The sequence below is a fragment of the Spermophilus citellus genome, assembly GCF_964194105.1.
Source record: "Spermophilus citellus genome assembly, chromosome: 9".
In the NCBI taxonomy this organism is placed as follows: domain Eukaryota; kingdom Metazoa; phylum Chordata; class Mammalia; order Rodentia; family Sciuridae; genus Spermophilus; species Spermophilus citellus.
Window position 1 is genome coordinate 120,452,385 of NC_138191.1, and position 18,237 is coordinate 120,470,621.

The 18,237-nt window shown below is 45.5% G+C and overlaps 1 protein-coding gene across 3 annotated transcripts in view; it reads right to left on the bottom strand.

Moving 5' to 3' along the window:
* Positions 1–604: 604 nt before the first annotated feature.
* The window catches only part of ARID1A (AT-rich interaction domain 1A), a 78,406-nt gene continuing 60,773 nt past the window's right edge, over positions 605–18,237 (bottom strand). For 2 of the 3 annotated variants that reach the window (XM_081306777.1, XM_081306775.1), the window contains 15 exons: positions 18,092–18,181; positions 17,310–17,477; positions 16,122–16,434; positions 14,726–14,871; positions 14,444–14,553; positions 12,898–13,107; positions 10,195–10,402; positions 8,669–8,801; positions 8,318–8,493; positions 7,814–7,964; positions 7,600–7,731; positions 7,419–7,515; positions 6,053–6,944; positions 5,581–5,711; positions 605–3,539 (listed from right to left, as the gene is read on the bottom strand). In XM_081306777.1, the coding sequence (XP_081162903.1) occupies positions 1,806–3,539; positions 5,581–5,711; positions 6,053–6,944; positions 7,419–7,515; positions 7,600–7,731; positions 7,814–7,964; positions 8,318–8,493; positions 8,669–8,801; positions 10,195–10,402; positions 12,898–13,107; positions 14,444–14,553; positions 14,726–14,871; positions 16,122–16,434; positions 17,310–17,477; positions 18,092–18,181 (4,691 nt within the window). In that variant the 3' untranslated portion in view covers positions 605–1,805. The remainder of the gene's footprint in view (positions 3,540–5,580; positions 5,712–6,052; positions 6,945–7,418; positions 7,516–7,599; positions 7,732–7,813; positions 7,965–8,317; positions 8,494–8,668; positions 8,802–10,194; positions 10,403–12,897; positions 13,108–14,443; positions 14,554–14,725; positions 14,872–16,121; positions 16,435–17,309; positions 17,478–18,091; positions 18,182–18,237) is intronic. The other variant, XM_081306776.1, reaches the window with a different exon arrangement.

The following is an 18,237-nucleotide window of genomic DNA, read 5'->3' on the forward strand; positions in this document are numbered from 1 at the left end:
TTCGAGGACAGCCTCAGCAATTTAGCCAGACCCTCAGAAACAGTGAGACCCTGTGACCCTGTCTCAGAAAGGATGGGGATATAACTTATTGGTAAAGTGCCCCTAGGTTAAATTCTCAGTACCAAAAACCCCAAACTGAAACAAAAAAAAACCCCAACAAATAGATTCTCTGCTAATTATTTCCTAAAATTTCTTTCCTTTGTTATTTAAATCCAAGAGGCCAGCATACTTTTCTTGCCCAAATATCCTCTTGCAGGCCTAATCATCTCAGAGTTGCCTGTGGGGAAAAAAACAACAGGGTCCAGGATATCACCATTTCAGAAGAGAGCACACTAAGGGAGGTTTGTGAACACAGGACTAACTTGTACTTCCAACACACAAAGATTAAGATTTTAAATAGTATGTAAACAATAAAAAGCCTCACAAAAGTCTTACCAAGATTTAATGTACATTTATTCTTAACACGTGGAACATATAGTATAAAGATTTCATACTGAATAAATGATATTCATTAAGCCAAAAAAGGAAAAAAAGGAGGAATTTACATCAAGTTTTAGCTACATTGTTGAAATACAAATATGCAGATTTTATCACTGAAAAAATCTCAATTGTGTTTCTTCATCAGGAATTTCAACTGAACCTAGAACTTCTTCACACCTCGATTAGAAAGAAAACAAAACAAAACAAAAACCCAGAAAAAAATAAACTATAAGTTGATTGGCTGCTGAGACAGCAAGGACTTTTTACAGAGACCTGTACAGCATCACACCAAGAGGGGCGATGTCTGGCAAGAGATTAAATAGCTGTGTCTCGCTTTGTGCAGGTCACCAACTTGTTAACTCGTCATACTATAAAGGGGTAGCTGGGAGAGGGACCAAACTGTGGGGATCCAAGGGTATGTGCAATGTACAACGTCATATATATACACACGTGGCAGCGCAGTCGCTGCAGCTAAAGGTTAAAACCAGTTCTAAGAGGTGATCTCAGGGTTATTCATACAATCAAGGAGGAGAGAAAGAGGTCAGGGTGTTGTAGGTTCACACATGATACTTTGGGGGAAAAGCCTTTTTTTTTTTTTTCTCCTCAACGTTTAACTAAAAACATTTTTAAAAACTACAGCTTGCTGCTGACCCAGCGTCTTCTCTCGTTTCCATGTGAGACATTATTATTACAGTATGTTTACAGTATCAGGTGTACAGTACAGTACATGAAAGGGTCTACACTCTACTGCACAGGCCTCTCCAGTGAACAGGGTCTGCTCACAACTGCGAACTTCTCGGCTCCTGCGAGATTGTGAATGTACAACGATAAACCACACACAGTTCAGCAGTCACCTTTTTGTCCTTCAGAGTTTTTTTTTTTTGTATTTTTTTCTTTCTTTCTTTTTTTTTTTTTTACCATTAAAAACAGTTATGAAATGTGGCATCCCGTTGATGCAAGGACCGGGGAAGCCATTTTTAGTTTGTTTTTGTTTTTTTTTTTCCCCAAACTCACTGTAAACAACAGTAACTTTGGTTAAAATAAAAAAGTCTTCTATGTAGGCAGAGCTTTGTCTTTTCAAATAGGGTGGGGTCCTGAGGGGGAGTAAGGTAAGGACAGGAACAGAAGGGCGTGAGGAGTGGGGGGGTGGGGGAGGAAAGAGAAAACAGGAGAGACTTTTTTCCCAAGGGAGAAGCTGGACAGCACAGGGTAAACTGGATTCTGAGGTGGTTTTGCATAAATAAAGGGCAACAGTCAGTTTCTAAGTTCTCCACACACGCACACACACACGGGGTGGGGGGTGGGGGGGAGGTGTCCCACGGCTGTCATGACTGGCCAATCAAAAACAGTACATCACAAATGACTTGTGAAACCAATGAGTTCATCAATGGTGACACTGAGATGTCCAACAGCCGCGACTCATACAGAGTGAACTCGGAGTGGTTCTCGTCCACCTTGGCCAGGGCAAGCAGCGCGCGAGCAGCCCGCCGCATCATGTCCACACTAGTTGGCTCAAAGGGTGGGTTCTGCATGTGCAGGAGGCTGGCCTGGCTCTGTTGGAATTGCGTGGCAGCAAGGCTGTCCTCAAGGAAGCCCAGGAGGTTGCCGATGCTGCCCTTCTGCACTGCAATGGCACGGGCTGCCAGGCTGTCCCCCTGCGCCAGGTTGGCCAGCAGTACCACGGCCATCTCCCGGCACACTGGGTTCTTTCGGTCACTGAGGAAGCGCACCATGGTGCTATACAACTTCTCCAGGCGGCTGAAGGGGGGTGTGGCCAGAATCAGGTCCACATTGTTGTCCTGGATGCTGAGTTTGCTGAGGGTTTCCAAGACCAGTCTCTGGGGGGAGAGGACGGCATTGGGGCCCAGGGTGGAGAAAGGGTCCTGGGCTTCAGCTGAAGGGCAAACTGCCCAGTGTAGGAGTCCATCCAGGACAGGCAGGCAAATGCTCTCAGGGTATGGGGAGAGGTCCAATTGCCCCGAGATGTTGGCGAGCGTGACCAAGGTGTTTTCCCGGAGCATCTCCAAGCAGTCCCACCACCACTCTACTTTGTTGCAGCTCACCCCTTGGTCCTGTTCCTCCTCCTTCTCATAAGTTAGTGGTGCCTGCTTTCGTTCTGGGTGCTTGTGGTGCAGCAGGATCAGCTTGCCCAGGATGAGCAGCAGCCCTGGGTGTTTAGACATCTCAAAATCATTGCCTGGCACAAATGACAGGCTTCGGATGGTATTGGAGACACAGACACAGCGCTTGGCAAGGGAATCCTGCCAATCCAGAAGGGTACACAGTGGGGTCTCATCCTTACTGTGGGGTTCATCCTCTAGGATCTTGATGTTCCGGTGGCTCTGTGCTGGGTTAATGCCAAATGGAAATTTGCTGCTTTCCTTGGTGGCTTCTGCACTTTTAGCTCCCTCCTCTGTTAACGTGCTAGATCGAGTAGACAACATGTCATCCATAGTGGCTGTGATCCGTTTTTCTGGAGGGCCATCAGGTGGGGGTCCCTCTTGTTCTGTCGTCCCTGGCACACCCTCTACTGTTATGACATGTTTCCGGGGGGCTGCTGGACAGGGCACAGGAGGCCGGGAAGGCAGCAGCTCTGTCTTGCTCTCAAAGTGGGTCTGGATATGCTCAGTGGTGTCCCCCCCACCAATCCGCCAGTGCAGCAGGCCACTGTCAAACTCCTGTACACGCCCAAGCTTATCTGAGCAGTCCACCACAAACGGGTCATTCTTCTGTACGATCTTTACTGGAAGCTTGTCAAACTTACTGATTAGCTTCTCCTCACAATTCTCTGGAGCTGGCTTGTCCTTGCCTAAAAAGGCCATCTCCTCATCATTTTCAACTGTCTCCTCTTCTTCTTCTTCTTCCTCTAGTTTAGGACCTAGAAGTTCTTCTTCTTCTTCCCCCTCCATGGGGGCTGGACTAGACACCTTGCTGAATCTCCCAGGATCCAGAAGTGTTCTCTGTCCTGGGTCACCCACCTCATACTCCTTTAAAATGCCAAAGATCTCAATCAGGCATCGTCGGAAATATTCCACAAGGAGCTCCAGCAACCCTGGGAGCTGGAAAAGAAAGAGAAATATATTAAGGGAGAAAAGTGGCCTAAGAGAATTCCTGACATAAGAAATCTCCCAAGCTCTAACCAATCTCTCCTTTCCCTCTAGTCAGATACTTGCATCACTTGGAGAGGCAGTCACTCCTTTTCCCAAAGGCTTCTGCAAACAAATCACTCATCTCTCTCTCTCTTTTTTTTTTTTTAATACCCAGAGCAAAGTTCTTCCTTCTGCCCAAATGTTGCATAAATATGCCCCAGGAGCACGTACAACCAGAAGAATGAGAAGTGATACTTCATTTATGTATGATGTGTCAAACTGCATTCTACTGTCATGCTACCCCTCACCCCATCAGGGCCACCCAACTCTCAGCCTCCTCATTCTCAACCAATCTGCTTTTCTCTTCAACAGGCCAGTTTCTTTCTTTTTTTTTTTTTTTTAAAGAGAGAGTGAGAGAGGAGAGAGAGAGAATTTTTAATATTTATTTTTTTTTTAGTTCTTGGCGGACACAACATCTTTGTTGGTATGTGGTGCTGAGGATTGAACCCGGGCCGCACGCATGCCAGGCGAGCGCGCTACCGCTTGAGCCACATCCCCAGCCCTTTTTTTTTTTTAAGAGAGAGTGAGAGAGGAGAGAGGAGAGAGGAGAGAGAGAGAGAGAGAGGAGGAGAGAGAGAGAGAGAGAGAGAGAGAGAGAGAGAGAGAGAGAGAGAGAGAGAGAGAATTTTTAACATTTATTTTTTAGTTCTCGGCGGACAACAACATCTTTGTTGGTATGTGGTGCTGAGGATTGAACCCGGGCCGCACGCATGCCAGGCGAGCGCGCTACCGCTTGAGCCACATCCCCAGCCCTTTTTTTTTTTTTTAAGAGAGAGTGAGAGAGGAGAGAGAGAGAGAGAGAGAGAGAGAGAGAGAGAGAGAGAGAGAGAGAGAGAGAGAGAGAGAGAGAGAGAGAGAGAGAGAATTTTTAACATTTATTTTTTAGTTCTCGGCGGACACAACATCTTTGTTGGTATGTGGTGCTGAGGACTGAACCCGGGCCGCACGCATGCCAGGCGAGCGCGCTACCGCTTGAGCCACATCCCCAGCCCCAACAGGCCAGTTTCAAACCTCCTGGTCATTTGCCTTTATCCCTCTGGAACACTCTCTACATCCCACCACCAAGTGGAACCTAAGTCTAATAGTGGTGGGATGACTCCTTCCAAAATGAGCTAGGAGAAGGGAAGGCTGTGTGAAAGATGTTCACTTGCTCGTTTCCAAGCTTCCCAACATTATAGGAGACTCAACCTCCACGAGTCTTGTAGCACCAGTGGGACAAGGCTTCAGATCTCCAAACACTAGTTCAAGATGGTGCTAAAGAGACAGAAACTCCAACTTAGATCCCATATTGGCCATGTACCTTGAGAAGAATACACTAATCTCCAATCAGATTAATTTTTGGCTGACTGGTATAGCAGAATGGAAAACTGGAGTTTTAGAATTAGAAAGATCTAGGCATGAGGTCTGGCTTTTCCAGGAACTAAACTAGCTGTATGAAATTATGAAAATTCTTCACATTTACATGGTTGTTGTTGTTGTTTTTCTTGGAGGGGGGTGTTTAGGGGTGCTTTACCACTAAGCTACATATCCCTAGCCCTTTTATAAAATTTTGAGATAGGGCATTTGCTAAATTGCTGAGGCTGGCCTTGAACTTGTGATCCTTCTGCCTCAGCCTCCTTCCTTAGCCACTGGGATTTATAAGCATATGCCAATGAGTGGCACAGAATCTGTAATTCTTACCAATACCAAAACCTTTCTCCCCAATAAAATTCCCTTTGAAGTCAACCCTAAATGATGGCATCAACATGATACCTTTCACAAGTTGCTACTGTCCTCAATGTCCTGGGCTCATGCTCAGTTCCAAAAGAAGCAAAGTACAGATATGGAAATTATCAGAGAAACAAAGAAGACCATTTTGGTTGAGGATGGCTTCATTTCCAGTGTCACTTAGTATTATCTATGTCAAGAAGATTCCAGGCCCTTGCAATCTACCCCCAGAATCTGTACTCACCTGACTGAGGTTGAAGGTCATAATGCTGTTATCATCATATAGCAGGATGTTAATGGTGTCTAATGCCCACGTGCTCTCTGCCAGAAGCCCAGACTTGAGGGACATCATTACCCGCCATGCCTCCGGGGTTCCTGAAATAAACCTTTGTGTAGTCCAACCACCAAGCCCAGGTTGGCTGGAGGTAGCACAAGGAATGCTCCATCAGTTAGGGTACTCTGAAAAACGTAGCTCTCTCTGGGAGATGACACACACCTGCCCCTCAAGGCTTTTAAGCTCTCTAGGACATCACTGCATGTCAGTGCCTTAAAAGAAAACCTGAAATCAAGTTACTTCTCATTCTCCAAAGCTTTTGGGCTCTATTTCAGGCAATACCGGACCAGATTTAATCATATTCAGAGTATCAGGATAGAGGGAACAATGAACAGGATGAAAAGGGGTAGATTAAACAACTCAATCAAGGAGGTCTCCTTACCAATGTCTTTCATTGTGAGCCGCCTTCTCTGCTTCAACACAGGCTGCGTAGCTTCAACAGAGCCAGGTGGGAAGGTGATATCCCGCCGAATCATGGGGGGCTGCACAGGGGCAGGTGCTATGTGGGAGGCAGGTACTGGAGGGCCTGCCTTCTGCATTTTCATCCCAGAGTGCAGGAATGGAGACTTGCTAGGAGAGGTACGGTTCTCCATTGGCCGGGGCAGGGGAGCGGGGCTGGATACCTGAGGAATGTGATTCTGCATGCTTGGTGGGGGCTGGTAGTTAGATGGAGGGGGCCTTGTCATGGTGGGCACAGGGGCAGAGGGACCATATGGAGGCTGGCGTGTGCCATGGGAAGGCCAAGGGCCTTCGTGGTTGGCCCTCTGATCCGTGTGCAGCATTTCATCTGTTCGGTTCACACCATGATAAGCAGGACCCTGGGGGGCAGAGCCTGTGCTCTGCCTATTGGCATAATTATAGGTCATGTCATTACGCCCCTGCCACATGGTGCCTTGCTGAGCAACTTCAGCTGATGCCTGTATGGGGCCGCCCATCATTTGCGGTGGCATGTTCTGCTGGGCATTGGAGCCAGGGGGTGCAGAGACTCGGTCTCGGCCAAACTGGAATGGAAATTGGTTCTGGGGGCCGCCTGCTGGTCGGCGCTCAGTAGCAGCAGTGGCAGTAGCAGGATAGGCATTGCCATACTGGTTGTACACATCTTGCTGAGGGGAAGGCTGGGCAGCTTGTTGCTGGCTGGCAGACTGAGACTGGGCGGGGGGCAACTGCTGCTGTTGAGGCTGCCCCTGCCCAGTGCTGTATGGCACGCTGTACATCTCTCCTTCATGCCGTTTGGCAGGAGGGCCGTATGTGCCATCCATTGGCCGCTTATAATTCTAAAACAGAGAAAAGAAGAGAGGAAGTAAATAATCTGCATTTAGGGACCCCAATCTACAGATGCCAAGATGGTTACAACCAGACACTTGCTTCTTCTACTTCTCTGGAAGAGAGAACACAGACACTAAGAGAACAAAGGAATCACCTTTATAAATTATCTTTTCAATTTTTTTTCTGAGAACAATCCTTATTTTCTATTCCTCTCTGGCTCTCCCTTACTCCAAGGAGAAAAATGTAAGACCTCAAAACTCAAATTAAGGTCCGTTTCTAGCCTTTTTGGAGAACTAGGGAGTCTGGATTGGACTCTGAACAGGAGCCCAAAAACTTGGCTCTTCTGACAGAATTGGCAAGCTGGGTGAGAGGAATGCCAGAGTACCCAAAATAAGCTTCTGAAGACTATCACAGACTTGATTAGGTTACTCACTGCTTTAAGGGGGTGGGGATCAGTACAATCCTAGTTACTCCCTCCTTACCTGCTGTTGCTGCTGATACATTGTGGTCTGCTGGCTGGGAAAGGGGCTACCGGAAGGGGTGCCTTGGGTGGAGAACTGATTGCCATAGGAATCATGTCTGCAGGAGGGAGAGAAACAGAAGATTAGGATAGAGAATGGCAAAACCTAAACAGCAGTGGCACCAAGACCAAGTTTAACTCACCGTTGCTGCTGCTGCTGCTGCGGGGGGTAGCGGCTAGGAGAATACATCCCCGAGTCTGGGGTAGAAGGCATGAGATTGGGCTGGGGGGCCCCAGTGCCCATATTTCCCTCGGGCCCTATTCCAGGCTCCGTCCTAAACAAAATTAAAGTACCAAATTGAGTTCACTAGAGCTGTGGGGTCCAAGAGGTGGGACAAGAACAGGGGCTGTACTTACCTCACTCTGTCATAAGGACCTCCATAGGGGTAATGCTGCCGTGGTCCCATAGCCACATTTCCGAGCCCAGGGCCTGCAGCTCGGCTATAGGGGTCACCCATACCGCCATTGGGGCCCTGCCCTGAGGACATGAAGGGATCACTCCCTGGAGCTGAAAGGAGAAAGGCAGGCAGTGAGCAAACTGGTAAGTCAGCAGGCCCAGCAATTTACATGTTGCCTGCTCAGGCCCTCTTCAGAGGTTGGGTCTGTTTTGTTATTCCTGACAGGTTCAAAACAGACCTAAAGAGGACCCAATCAGCAAAAGCAAATACTTGTTTAAACGTGACAAGGTAAGACCAGGAGGTAAGAAAGGAAGTAGGAATGATAGAGGTATTTAGGTTAGGTGGTATATCTGGAGATGAAGTAAGGAAATGAGGATGGCTTGATAACAACCCCCAGCCACTCAAGACATCCCATTTCCCTGGCCCTATCTTCATGAATACATGGTCAACAGCAATTGGTCACCTTTCCTCATGCTGCCATAAGGATCCTTATTTGGCTCATAGGACATGCGCCCCATCATGTCAGAGGTATTCATACTGGGCTGATACCCAGGGTTTGGAGTCATGGAATTCCGTTTCTGGAATGTGGGGTCACTTCCATCAGGAAAGGCATCCTGGATCCCGACTGAATTGCTCCTACTCCAAAGTGAGAAAAACAAAACAAAAACAATTAAAACACAAATAGGTCAAATCCTCCATAAGACAAGACATACAGGAGTTATTGGCTGGTCAGGGAAAGGCTGGCCTTGGGCTGTACAGGAGTTGCCATGTTTCTGGGGCCCCCTAAATGTCTTGCCCCTGCTCCTGGCCTTACCTCATGCCTGGCAAGGGGGGGATCTGACTGTGTGGTGTGGATGCTGGAGTTGGTGGCTTCAGGTCTCCTCCTTCTGCCATGGAACTGCTGGTTGACTGAGGAGTCTGTGGCCCCTGCATAGACCCTGATCCCGCTGTGAACAGAGATGCAGGCTGAGAAGCTTGCTTGCCAGGAATGTTTCTCACAGAAACACATAAATGCCCCAGCAGTCAGTCGGTCTCTCTCTTTTTTTTTGTGGTATTGGAGATTGAACCCAGTATCCTCACTCTACCAGTGCTAGGATTGAACCCAGCACTCTACCATTGACCTACATTCCCACCTTAAGTATTTTGGTCTTGCTAAATAACCCAGGCTGGCCTCAAAACTTGTAATCCTCCTGCCTGAGTCTCTAGAGTAGCTAGGTAAATTATAGATGTGTGTCACCCCCCCAGCTCAAGGGTCTCTTTTTGTAAAGGATTTCCCTAAGGCCTTTAAAGCCTGGATAACCCCTCTCACAGGAGATAATATGCAAGGCTAGTTCATAAAAGAGGGGAATGGATTTTGTACTGCTTGCTTTTAACATTTACAGTGATGTGGCTATGACATCACCATGCTGATCATTTCTTGAGTCACTGCTAGCTTCCCCAACTACTTCTCTGTACATCCCCAAGGGAACCTATTAAACAAAATACTAATGCTGGTGCACAAGAGGGTCCCAGTCAGGGTCCCCAAAATCCAGGGTTGGGAGGGACCACCTTGCACCCAACCTGTGGTGCAAGAGGAGCTAAGGGATTTCTATTTTTTAGCACCAAGCACAATGTCATCCTCAGGTTCAAATGTTCCTCTAAGTTGATGAGCACATAACTACCAGTAATTAATGTTTCCATTAGTTACCATTCCCAGCAGCAGATATCCCACTGCTGAGGCCTCCCTGGATGATGAGTCATCTCAGGCGCTCATTACACCCTCAGAGGTCAACACCAGGGCACATATGTTTACACCTACCTTCTAGGGCCCTAGCCTTCTTCTCTCTCTGTGCTAGTTAGGCCCCAGCCCCCTCTCAGAAAGGAGGGTGGGCAGAGGCACTCCAATCAGAAAATTCCATTCATATCCCTCCCCAGGCCCCTCCTTCCCATTCATTACCATCTCAGCTCCCTGGGGAATTCAGTTGAGTTACATTCTAAGGCACTGACATCAGTGGGCCAAAGCTCCCAAAGAGCCCAGCCTCACTATTATTTGTCAGTTCCCCCACTCTTCTCGTGTCCCTCCCACTTACTAGTGTACAAACATTTGGCAAGATGCCAGGTGAACAATGAAAATTGAAACTTAATGGCTGCTGCAGTGTATCTCCCAAGGGAATTGCTGTTGTCCACTCTTTAATCTGCCAACCTGTTAAGCCCTGTGATAGGGCAGAGCAAAGTAGAGCACACATCCCCGGTACCTGCCCTGCTACACTGGAGGTAGGTACCACTGAGTCAGGGCGTAGGTACCACTGAGCCAGGGCAATAGGTCCTGGGCCTCGGTGGAGCTACTCAGTCCATCCTTACCAGGAGAGGGGGGTTGAATCTTGGGCTGGGACTTCTTGGAATCAGCAGCTGCAAAGATGTCTGGGGGAGGATCTTCTCCCCGCTCAATCTTGCATTCAAAGGCATAGAGACACTGGATATACTGCTTTTTCAAGGAGCTGGCAGCACTGCTTGATGTGCCCACATTGAGGTTGGTTGCAAGTTCCCGCCATTTTTTGTTCTTGTTGACCTGTACAACCAATTAGAAAAGTTGGGGTACACCTTCCATCTGGTCATCCTGCCTACATGCCCCAAACCCAAATGGATTCCTGCAAGGTATTCCTCTCTTCTGGAATCATGAGTTTACTTTATCCTCAGCAAGCTCCACTGCAACAGAACTCAGAAAGTCTGATGTTTGCTGTATACAAGTGTACTGTGAAAATAGTGTGCAAAGCTTCTTTAGATCCAAATCCTACTTTTAAAATCAATTAATTTACTTACATATTTACCCTACCTACCTAATTACTTACTTGATTGGTGATGCTGAGAATTGTACCCAGGGCCTTGCACAAGCTAGGCAAGTGCTCCACTACTACCCATATCCCCAAGCCCCAAATTCTATTTCAAATATACAAGAAAAACATTTTATAGAATGAAGACCCTTTTGTCAATGTCAATGACTACCTTATTTAACTCATTTTGTCAAACTGGGGGTTTTCACATCTAATTTTTTTTCTCAGTGTGAGGGTCCCTGCAAATTTAACATTCTTATGCTGCTGCTCCCTATAAACCCTTTTCCCCCACCAGCCACTGCCATGATTGTCCAGATGTTCAAGGCCTTTGTGACTTTTGTGTGTTTGTGTGTGTGTGTGTGACTTCTTTGTACCCTCTCAGTGGCCAGCCTACAGTTCTTTCTACTTTTTTCAGTCTCAGGGCACACTGAACAAGACCATTGACCAAATGCTCCCCACAATTAAGATTTTCTTCATTAGCTAGGCAGGTCTCCTTTTTCATGTATCCACCACTTAGGAAGCCTGAACCCAAAGGGTTGGGAACACTGGCTTTCCAGTTCTGATTTACAAGGAAAATTTAATATGTTGTGATGCCTTTTGATCTGGTGTCTATGATACCAAAGGATAGAATTTAAGGAAGCACAGACAGGGACAAAGGGAGGTGAAGAAATACTTCCCATAGTGGTGGTGTAACACATAAGCTGTCTTTAAAGTTGATGGCGTTGGTGGGTGATACTTCAGATTTTCTCCCATATCCATGCCATCTCTGGCCCAATCTATTAGAACAGCTCCTCCCCTCCACATAAACTCTGCTAATCTTTAGAAAAGTGCAGGACTCTTATAATTTGCCTTCCACAAACTAACTTATAAAAATAAAAACACCCTCATTTCTGTGAATTCTTATTGTCTTTCAAATTCAGTTACATCACAGCAACTGAAAGGTTTTCATCCTTTTGCAAACTGGAAGACAGGCCTAGGCTTAGGATTCTCTCCATAGTTCATTGTAGGTTCAATGAGTTCAGATGCCGATCAATCAGAAGTATGCCAAACCTAACCCAATATACCCCCTTTCCCTACAGGCAGGAGAAGCCTGACTGTGAGAACTCAGTATCAAAGAAATGAGCATGAATACACCCAGGGTCACCTCAAAGCCTTCTGTGGCTTTGCTTCCCATGACAATTATGGGGCAGTAGGCACTATGGGGCAGTATGCGCGTCTTGTTTTGTTTTGTTTTCCTTTGTGGGGGAGGGAAATATAGCCTGAAGGGAGAAGGAATTCATAACTGACTGTTGGTTGGCTTCTTTCCAATCACTTTCTTTTCTGCTAGTGACAGCTGTTTTCCTCTTCTGGTTTAGAAGGTTTGGAATAAGTCCCTCCCTGCCACACCTTCCCTCTAAGCTTAGTCACAAACTCTGATCCCAGAGCAGGTTTCTGGTCTAGAGACTACAGACCACACAGAGAAGCAGTCTGCAAACACTGTGTGCTATCTGTTAGTGTGGCCTCACTTGTTTGCCTCTTAGACTGAGTCTAAAACAAAACTGTAAAGTATCAGGGAGTGGGGGCAAAACTCTGGGTGGCATCTGTTCAGAGGTTTTCAGCAAGGATTAAACCCATTCACTTAAGTCTCCCATACAGAGTAACTACACACATATTTTCCAACACTTCACTTTACTTCTTCCCTTTATCAATTATTTCTATGAAGAAGCTCCTGAAATCACATCTCCATTAGGAAGTTTCCTGGATTGAGAGGGTTAACAAATTCTCCGGCTGCTCTTGTAGTATCTTGCCAATCAATTCATGTGGCAAAAACTTTGCTGAAAGCTTTATTATTTCTAACTTTTGTTTGACATTATACCCTTCAGAGTGGTTTACAGACCTTGAAATGGTCACATTTGTTCTGAGGAGTGAAGACAGGACTCAAAACTAGGCCTCTCTCTCCAAACACTATACTTGTTACTATGCCAAACTGTCTCCATGGAATCAGAATATCTAAGAGCTTTCTTTATTTTTGTACTTTAGTGGGGCCCTAGACTAATAACTCATACTACCAGGAAGGGTCTCAGTCTACTGCATTTGCCTTATCTCTGGTAGCCCGTCTTCCTGGTCTGACAATAGTATATGACCTAGAGTAAGAGAGTGCTGTCCCCAAGGGATACACAGTATTATAGAAAGCCAATGAGTAACCTGATAGGGGCTTGGGGGAACAAGGGGAAGTCAACTCTTAGGCACTCACCTGAGTCAATCCACCAATCTCCTTCACAGACACATAGAGGCGATAGAGGTCCAGAGGTTTCCTACCCACAGCTGGCAGATTTGTCATGCCCATGGCCTTCTCCTCTGTGAAGGCCAGATAACGGTCCACCCACATTTTCCTCTCAGGCTCACCACCAAGCTCATACAACTTGGTGATCTTCTCATTAGTTGTAGTAGAAGAACTGGACTTCTGGAAGAAGCAGGTCAAAATTCATAGAATGAGTCAAATCCAAAGCCTATGTTAAAGGTCTGAGAAGTCTTTTATAAGGGAAATGGGTAAAGCTTCTTGCTTTAGGTGGTCACTAACCCAGGTCCTGCCTTTATAAGATTGTAGGATCAAAAGGAAGCAAGATTGAAGGGTCAAAAGGAAGCCAGAGTTTCTTACCATAAAAGAAAGACGCTAATACTAACTATATGGTACATACTGAGAGCTGCCTTTACTTATCTGGTATTATAACTTCTCTCCTTTTTTTTTCTTGGAAGGGGGGTGGTATCAGGGATTGAACCCAAGGTACTTAACCACTAAGTCACATCTCAAGCTCCCAGCTCTTTCCTTTTTTAAAAATTTGGACACAGAGTCTCACTAAGTTATAATCCTCCTGCCTCAGCCTCCTGAGTCACTGGGATTATATAAAATGACCACCACATCTGGCACTTCCCTCCATTTTTAAAGATAAAGAACCAGACCCCAGGAGGCAACACCTAGGATCTTACAATTTTTAATTGGCAGTGAAGTTTCAAACCCTTGACACTGACACCTGACACTGAAGTCACTACTATCCCCACACTACTCCCCAGAAGTCAGGACATACTTAATATTGTTTTACTTGAGAAACTCAAAACATGATTTTAAAACAATGGGGTAGACTAAGATGAAAACAATCTCTTCCTCCTCTCAAAAAAGGATGGATCTCCCACCTGATTGAAAATAGTTTTGCCTAAGACAAGATAGTGGCCCAAAGGACTGGAAGCCAGAGGTGAAAAATCACAGGACACTGCAGATATGATTTTTATTTTCCCTATTTATACGGATAAGAAGATACCAGGGTTGCCATATAGCCTAACAGAGAGTATACACAGGACCAACCTATGGAAGCCCAAGGACTCAATACCCTTGCCATTTCCCCCTTTATATAACACAGGCACCAACCATTCTTGCTGCTACGAGTAAGGTCCAGGAAGAGAAGGGCAACTAGTTACCCAGAGCACACATCATCTATCAGTGCTAGAATACAGGAAGCAGTTTCACAGAAGCACCAAACGGCACAGAGAATGCTATGCTGTAGGGTGTAGCATTTCCTCCATGACATGCAGCTGTGAGAATATGTTGTTTACATTCGGATTCCTTAGGATAACTCAAACCTAATTCAAATGAACTATTATTCTGAAACCCTTTATGATAAGAGGAGGATAAGCATTTTCAGGCTCGATGAAGTCATAAAAGGTTAAAATCCTGTTACTATCTTCTTCCTATCACTGAAAAGGTTAGGATCCAAAGTTGAGAGGAGTCAAGACAAAATCATTACCTTGGATTTAGATTCTGTCTTGGGTGTCCCATCTGCCTTATTGTTCATTTTGGTAGCTGGAGTTAACTTGACGTCCCCAAGACCCATCATCTCTGGGCTGGCTGCCATCCCTATAAAAGAGAACAAAATTTAAGTCAACAGGTTTAGCAGTAACTTGCAGATCATTCTTGAACAAATCCTTGAGGTGAGCAAGGATCCTGGTCTGACAATAGTATATGACCTAGAGTAAGAGAGTGTTGTCCCCAATGGATACACAGTATTATAGAAAGCCAATGAACTTACCTGCTGAATTGTTGGCCATGGTTCCACCCATGGGATATGGGGGTCCCTGAGGGTTGATCATGCCAGCCATACTATTAATTCCTTGTCCATAGGGAGGTCCAGTTCCCATCATGCCCCCTTGACTCATATTGGGATAGCCTGGTGGCCTGAGAAAGAAAATGAAAAGCAAAAAGTTTATGGTTCCCTTAAACCAGAAACAGGAAACATCTAGATACTCTTCTCTTCTAGCTCTTTCAAAAGGTTCTAAGAGTGTTCTAAGAGGGTCTGAACTCTATATAGCAAAAACTAGCTCAATTCTGGGGCTGGGGTTGTGGCTCAGTGGTACAAAGCACTAGGCACTAGGTTTGATCCTCGGGCACCACACAAATAAATAAATTAATTAATTAAAAAATAAATAAATAAAGGTATTGTGTCCATCTACAACTAAAAAAATATTTAAAAGAAAAACTAGCTCAATTTTAAGTGGTACACTCCTTGAATAGTAGTGTTCTACTGTGTCTTGAAAGAACTGCCTTCCTCTAAGTCACCTCCGAAGTTAAGCTATATTTCCATTTCAGGGCCCTCTCTATGGCAAAAGGCCCAGATTAAATGCTTAATTCCACTACTTTTTCTCATACCAAACCCCAATCAGAAGTACTCCTCAGCATAGCACTTGGAAGTGGACTTGCAATCTTTCTTTGAGATGGGTTCCTGCTATGTTGCCCAGGTTGGTTTAAAAAAATATATAGGTTCAAATGATCCTCCTGCCTCAACTTCCTGAGTAGCTTAACCACTGAGTCATTCTGGCCCTTTTTATGATTTATCTTGAGACAGGGTCTCACGCAGTTGCTTAGGACCTTGCTAAATTGCTGAGGCTGGCTTTGAACTTATGATATAACCTCCTAAGTCACTGGAATTACAGGTGTGCAGCACCATACCCAGCTACATTCCTTATTTATTTTGTGGTACTAGCGATTGAATTCAGGGTCTCATGCATGCCAGGTAAGCACTCTACCACTGAATCACACCCCCAGTCCCTGCCCCCATTTTTATTTTTAGAAAAGGTCTCACTAAGGTACCCAGGGTAGCTCTGAACTTGTAATCCCTCTACCTCAGTCTCCTGAGTAGCTGTGATTATAGGTATGTGCCACCCTGCCCAGCTTTTGTAAGTTATTTACATAGGATACTTGGTCATATGAAACTTGATACCAACCTATGATGCTTAACAAGCAATACTTTGTAAATAAGCAGCTTTCTAAAAAGCTCAAGAAAATTATATTTATTAGTTATATGTAAATACATATATATAATATGTATTATACAACATTCTTTTTTAGGCCCAGAGCATCTCAATGACCCAAATGGCTTTGCAACATATTTCCTTGCACTTGCACCCCCTTTACTTCCCAGGCCTTACCTGTTTTGGATAGAGTTGGCAGCAACATGCATGGCGACAGCAGATTCTTGAGTTTTCCGGTTCATGCCCCCTGGTGGGGGACACATCCCTGACCCAACCTGAGGTGGCATATTGGCCATATTTGGGCCATAAGGCCTGTTGCCCATGGAGGCATGACTCATTCTCCCTGGAGGAAGTGTGCCATAAGGTGGGATGCCTGGTTGCCCATGCATCTGACCTCCAGCACCCATGGGGTTCATGCTTCCAGCCATGCCTGCACTGGGATAGTTGGCATTGGGCAAGGCATTGTAGTTTGGCTGCCTGGGGTAGCCTCCTGGGAGGGAAGGGAGAGAAGACACAAGACTTGGTTAGTGACTCATCAGAAACTCACTAATCTCAACTCCCAAACTCTATAAACTATGAGAATCATTCAATATTTTGGTCAGGAATGAGATCAACTTCATGGTAGCCTTAACCCCCATGGAAAAAAAGTAAAGGGAAAGCTAGATGCATGTAAAGGCAGGCCTCAGTTGTCCCACATCCCTCTCCTTGCTCATCCACAAAGCTGAGGTTTGAAGCCATGACCCTATACATGCTAGGAAAGAGCTTTACCTCTGAGCCACACTCCCAGTTCATCTCTTCATCTTAAAGACAGCGTCTCAAAATTTAAAATAAAAGGGCTGGGGCATAGCTCAGTGGTAGAACTCTCTTGGGTTCAATCTTAGTACTGAGGGGAGGAGGATTGGGGAAGCAAAAATGACTTTGCTACCATACTATCTGGAGCCCTTCAACTCTCAGGAGAAATTCTTTCCTTTCTACACACTCATCTGACTTCCTATCCCATGTTATGTGTGAGATATTCAGCTTTAGATCTACCTAGGTCTGATGTAAAGAAAAAATCAACTAAGACTTATTCACTAAAAATAAAAAACAACCCCAAAAAACCCCACACTATACTAACCAATAGCTACCCTCTTTTAAGTATCTGTGCTCAGCTCTCGGCTAAACACTTGAACTACAATTTATAGATAAAACAGGCTCAGAGAAATTCAAAGACTTGAGTTAAGTAAAGAGAGAACTCTGTCTTACTAAGAACTCTGATTAAGCTGGGTAGATTTAGGGCAAAGGACAGTTCTACTATTATATATCAGAGAAGAAACTATTTTCTCCTCTCATCTCTGCCTACTCCTAACTGGGTAGTATACTCACCTTGTGGGCCATACTGACCCCCTTGGGGACCATAGCTCCCCATGGAATTTTGCTGGTAGGAACCCATGCCTGTGTGCATCTGTCCTCCAGAAGGCTGACGTGGAGATAAGGCCGAGCCGGGCTGCGGGGAACTGTACTGGGGCATCTGGGGGTTCCTCTGCATATAACCTAATTGTGAGTAGAGTCCATAGAGTTATTTGCTCAGTACAGTGGGAACAAATGCTCTCTTCTGATCCTGGGATTTTATCATCTACATTTCCGTTTGCACCTATTTGCACAGAGTCTCTACGAAGTAGCACACCATTAACAGAAGGCATGCCAAATGTTCGAACTAAATGGATGCTTGAAAAGACACACAGTGACAAAAAACAAAATGGCAAATGGTTTAATGGATAAAGACTTAATGCTGAGTCTTCAGCAACTGCTGACCAAATTAGACACAGTGTAGGGAAAACGTATCAAAAAACACAGATAATGGGACTGGGGTTATGGCTCAGTGGAGCACTCGCCTAGCACAGGTGAGGCACTGGATTCGATCCTCAGTACCACAAAAAATAAATAAATAAAAATAAAGGCATTGTATCCTCCTACAATTAAAAAAAAAAAGACTACTGGGAAATGCAACTCTACAGCCATCAGTACAGCCAAACCGATGATAACTTCAAATCTGTTGATGGATTTAACCTAAGCTTCATGGACACATAGTTCCCCAAAAGCTACTGCATAATATTCAAATGTCTGCTTTAGCCCTCCATCCCTACACCAAAGTCCCAGACTCTCACCTCGATCTTGGGCAATGCTTGATTGGTTCATGGAAGGATGTATGATGCTGTCTGACTGGCCACTGGGTGGCCGAGGTGGCATCTGGTTGCCTGCTCCAGAAAAAGAAAGACGTAAGCAAATCATGGCTAAGCCTGAGAATTCTAAC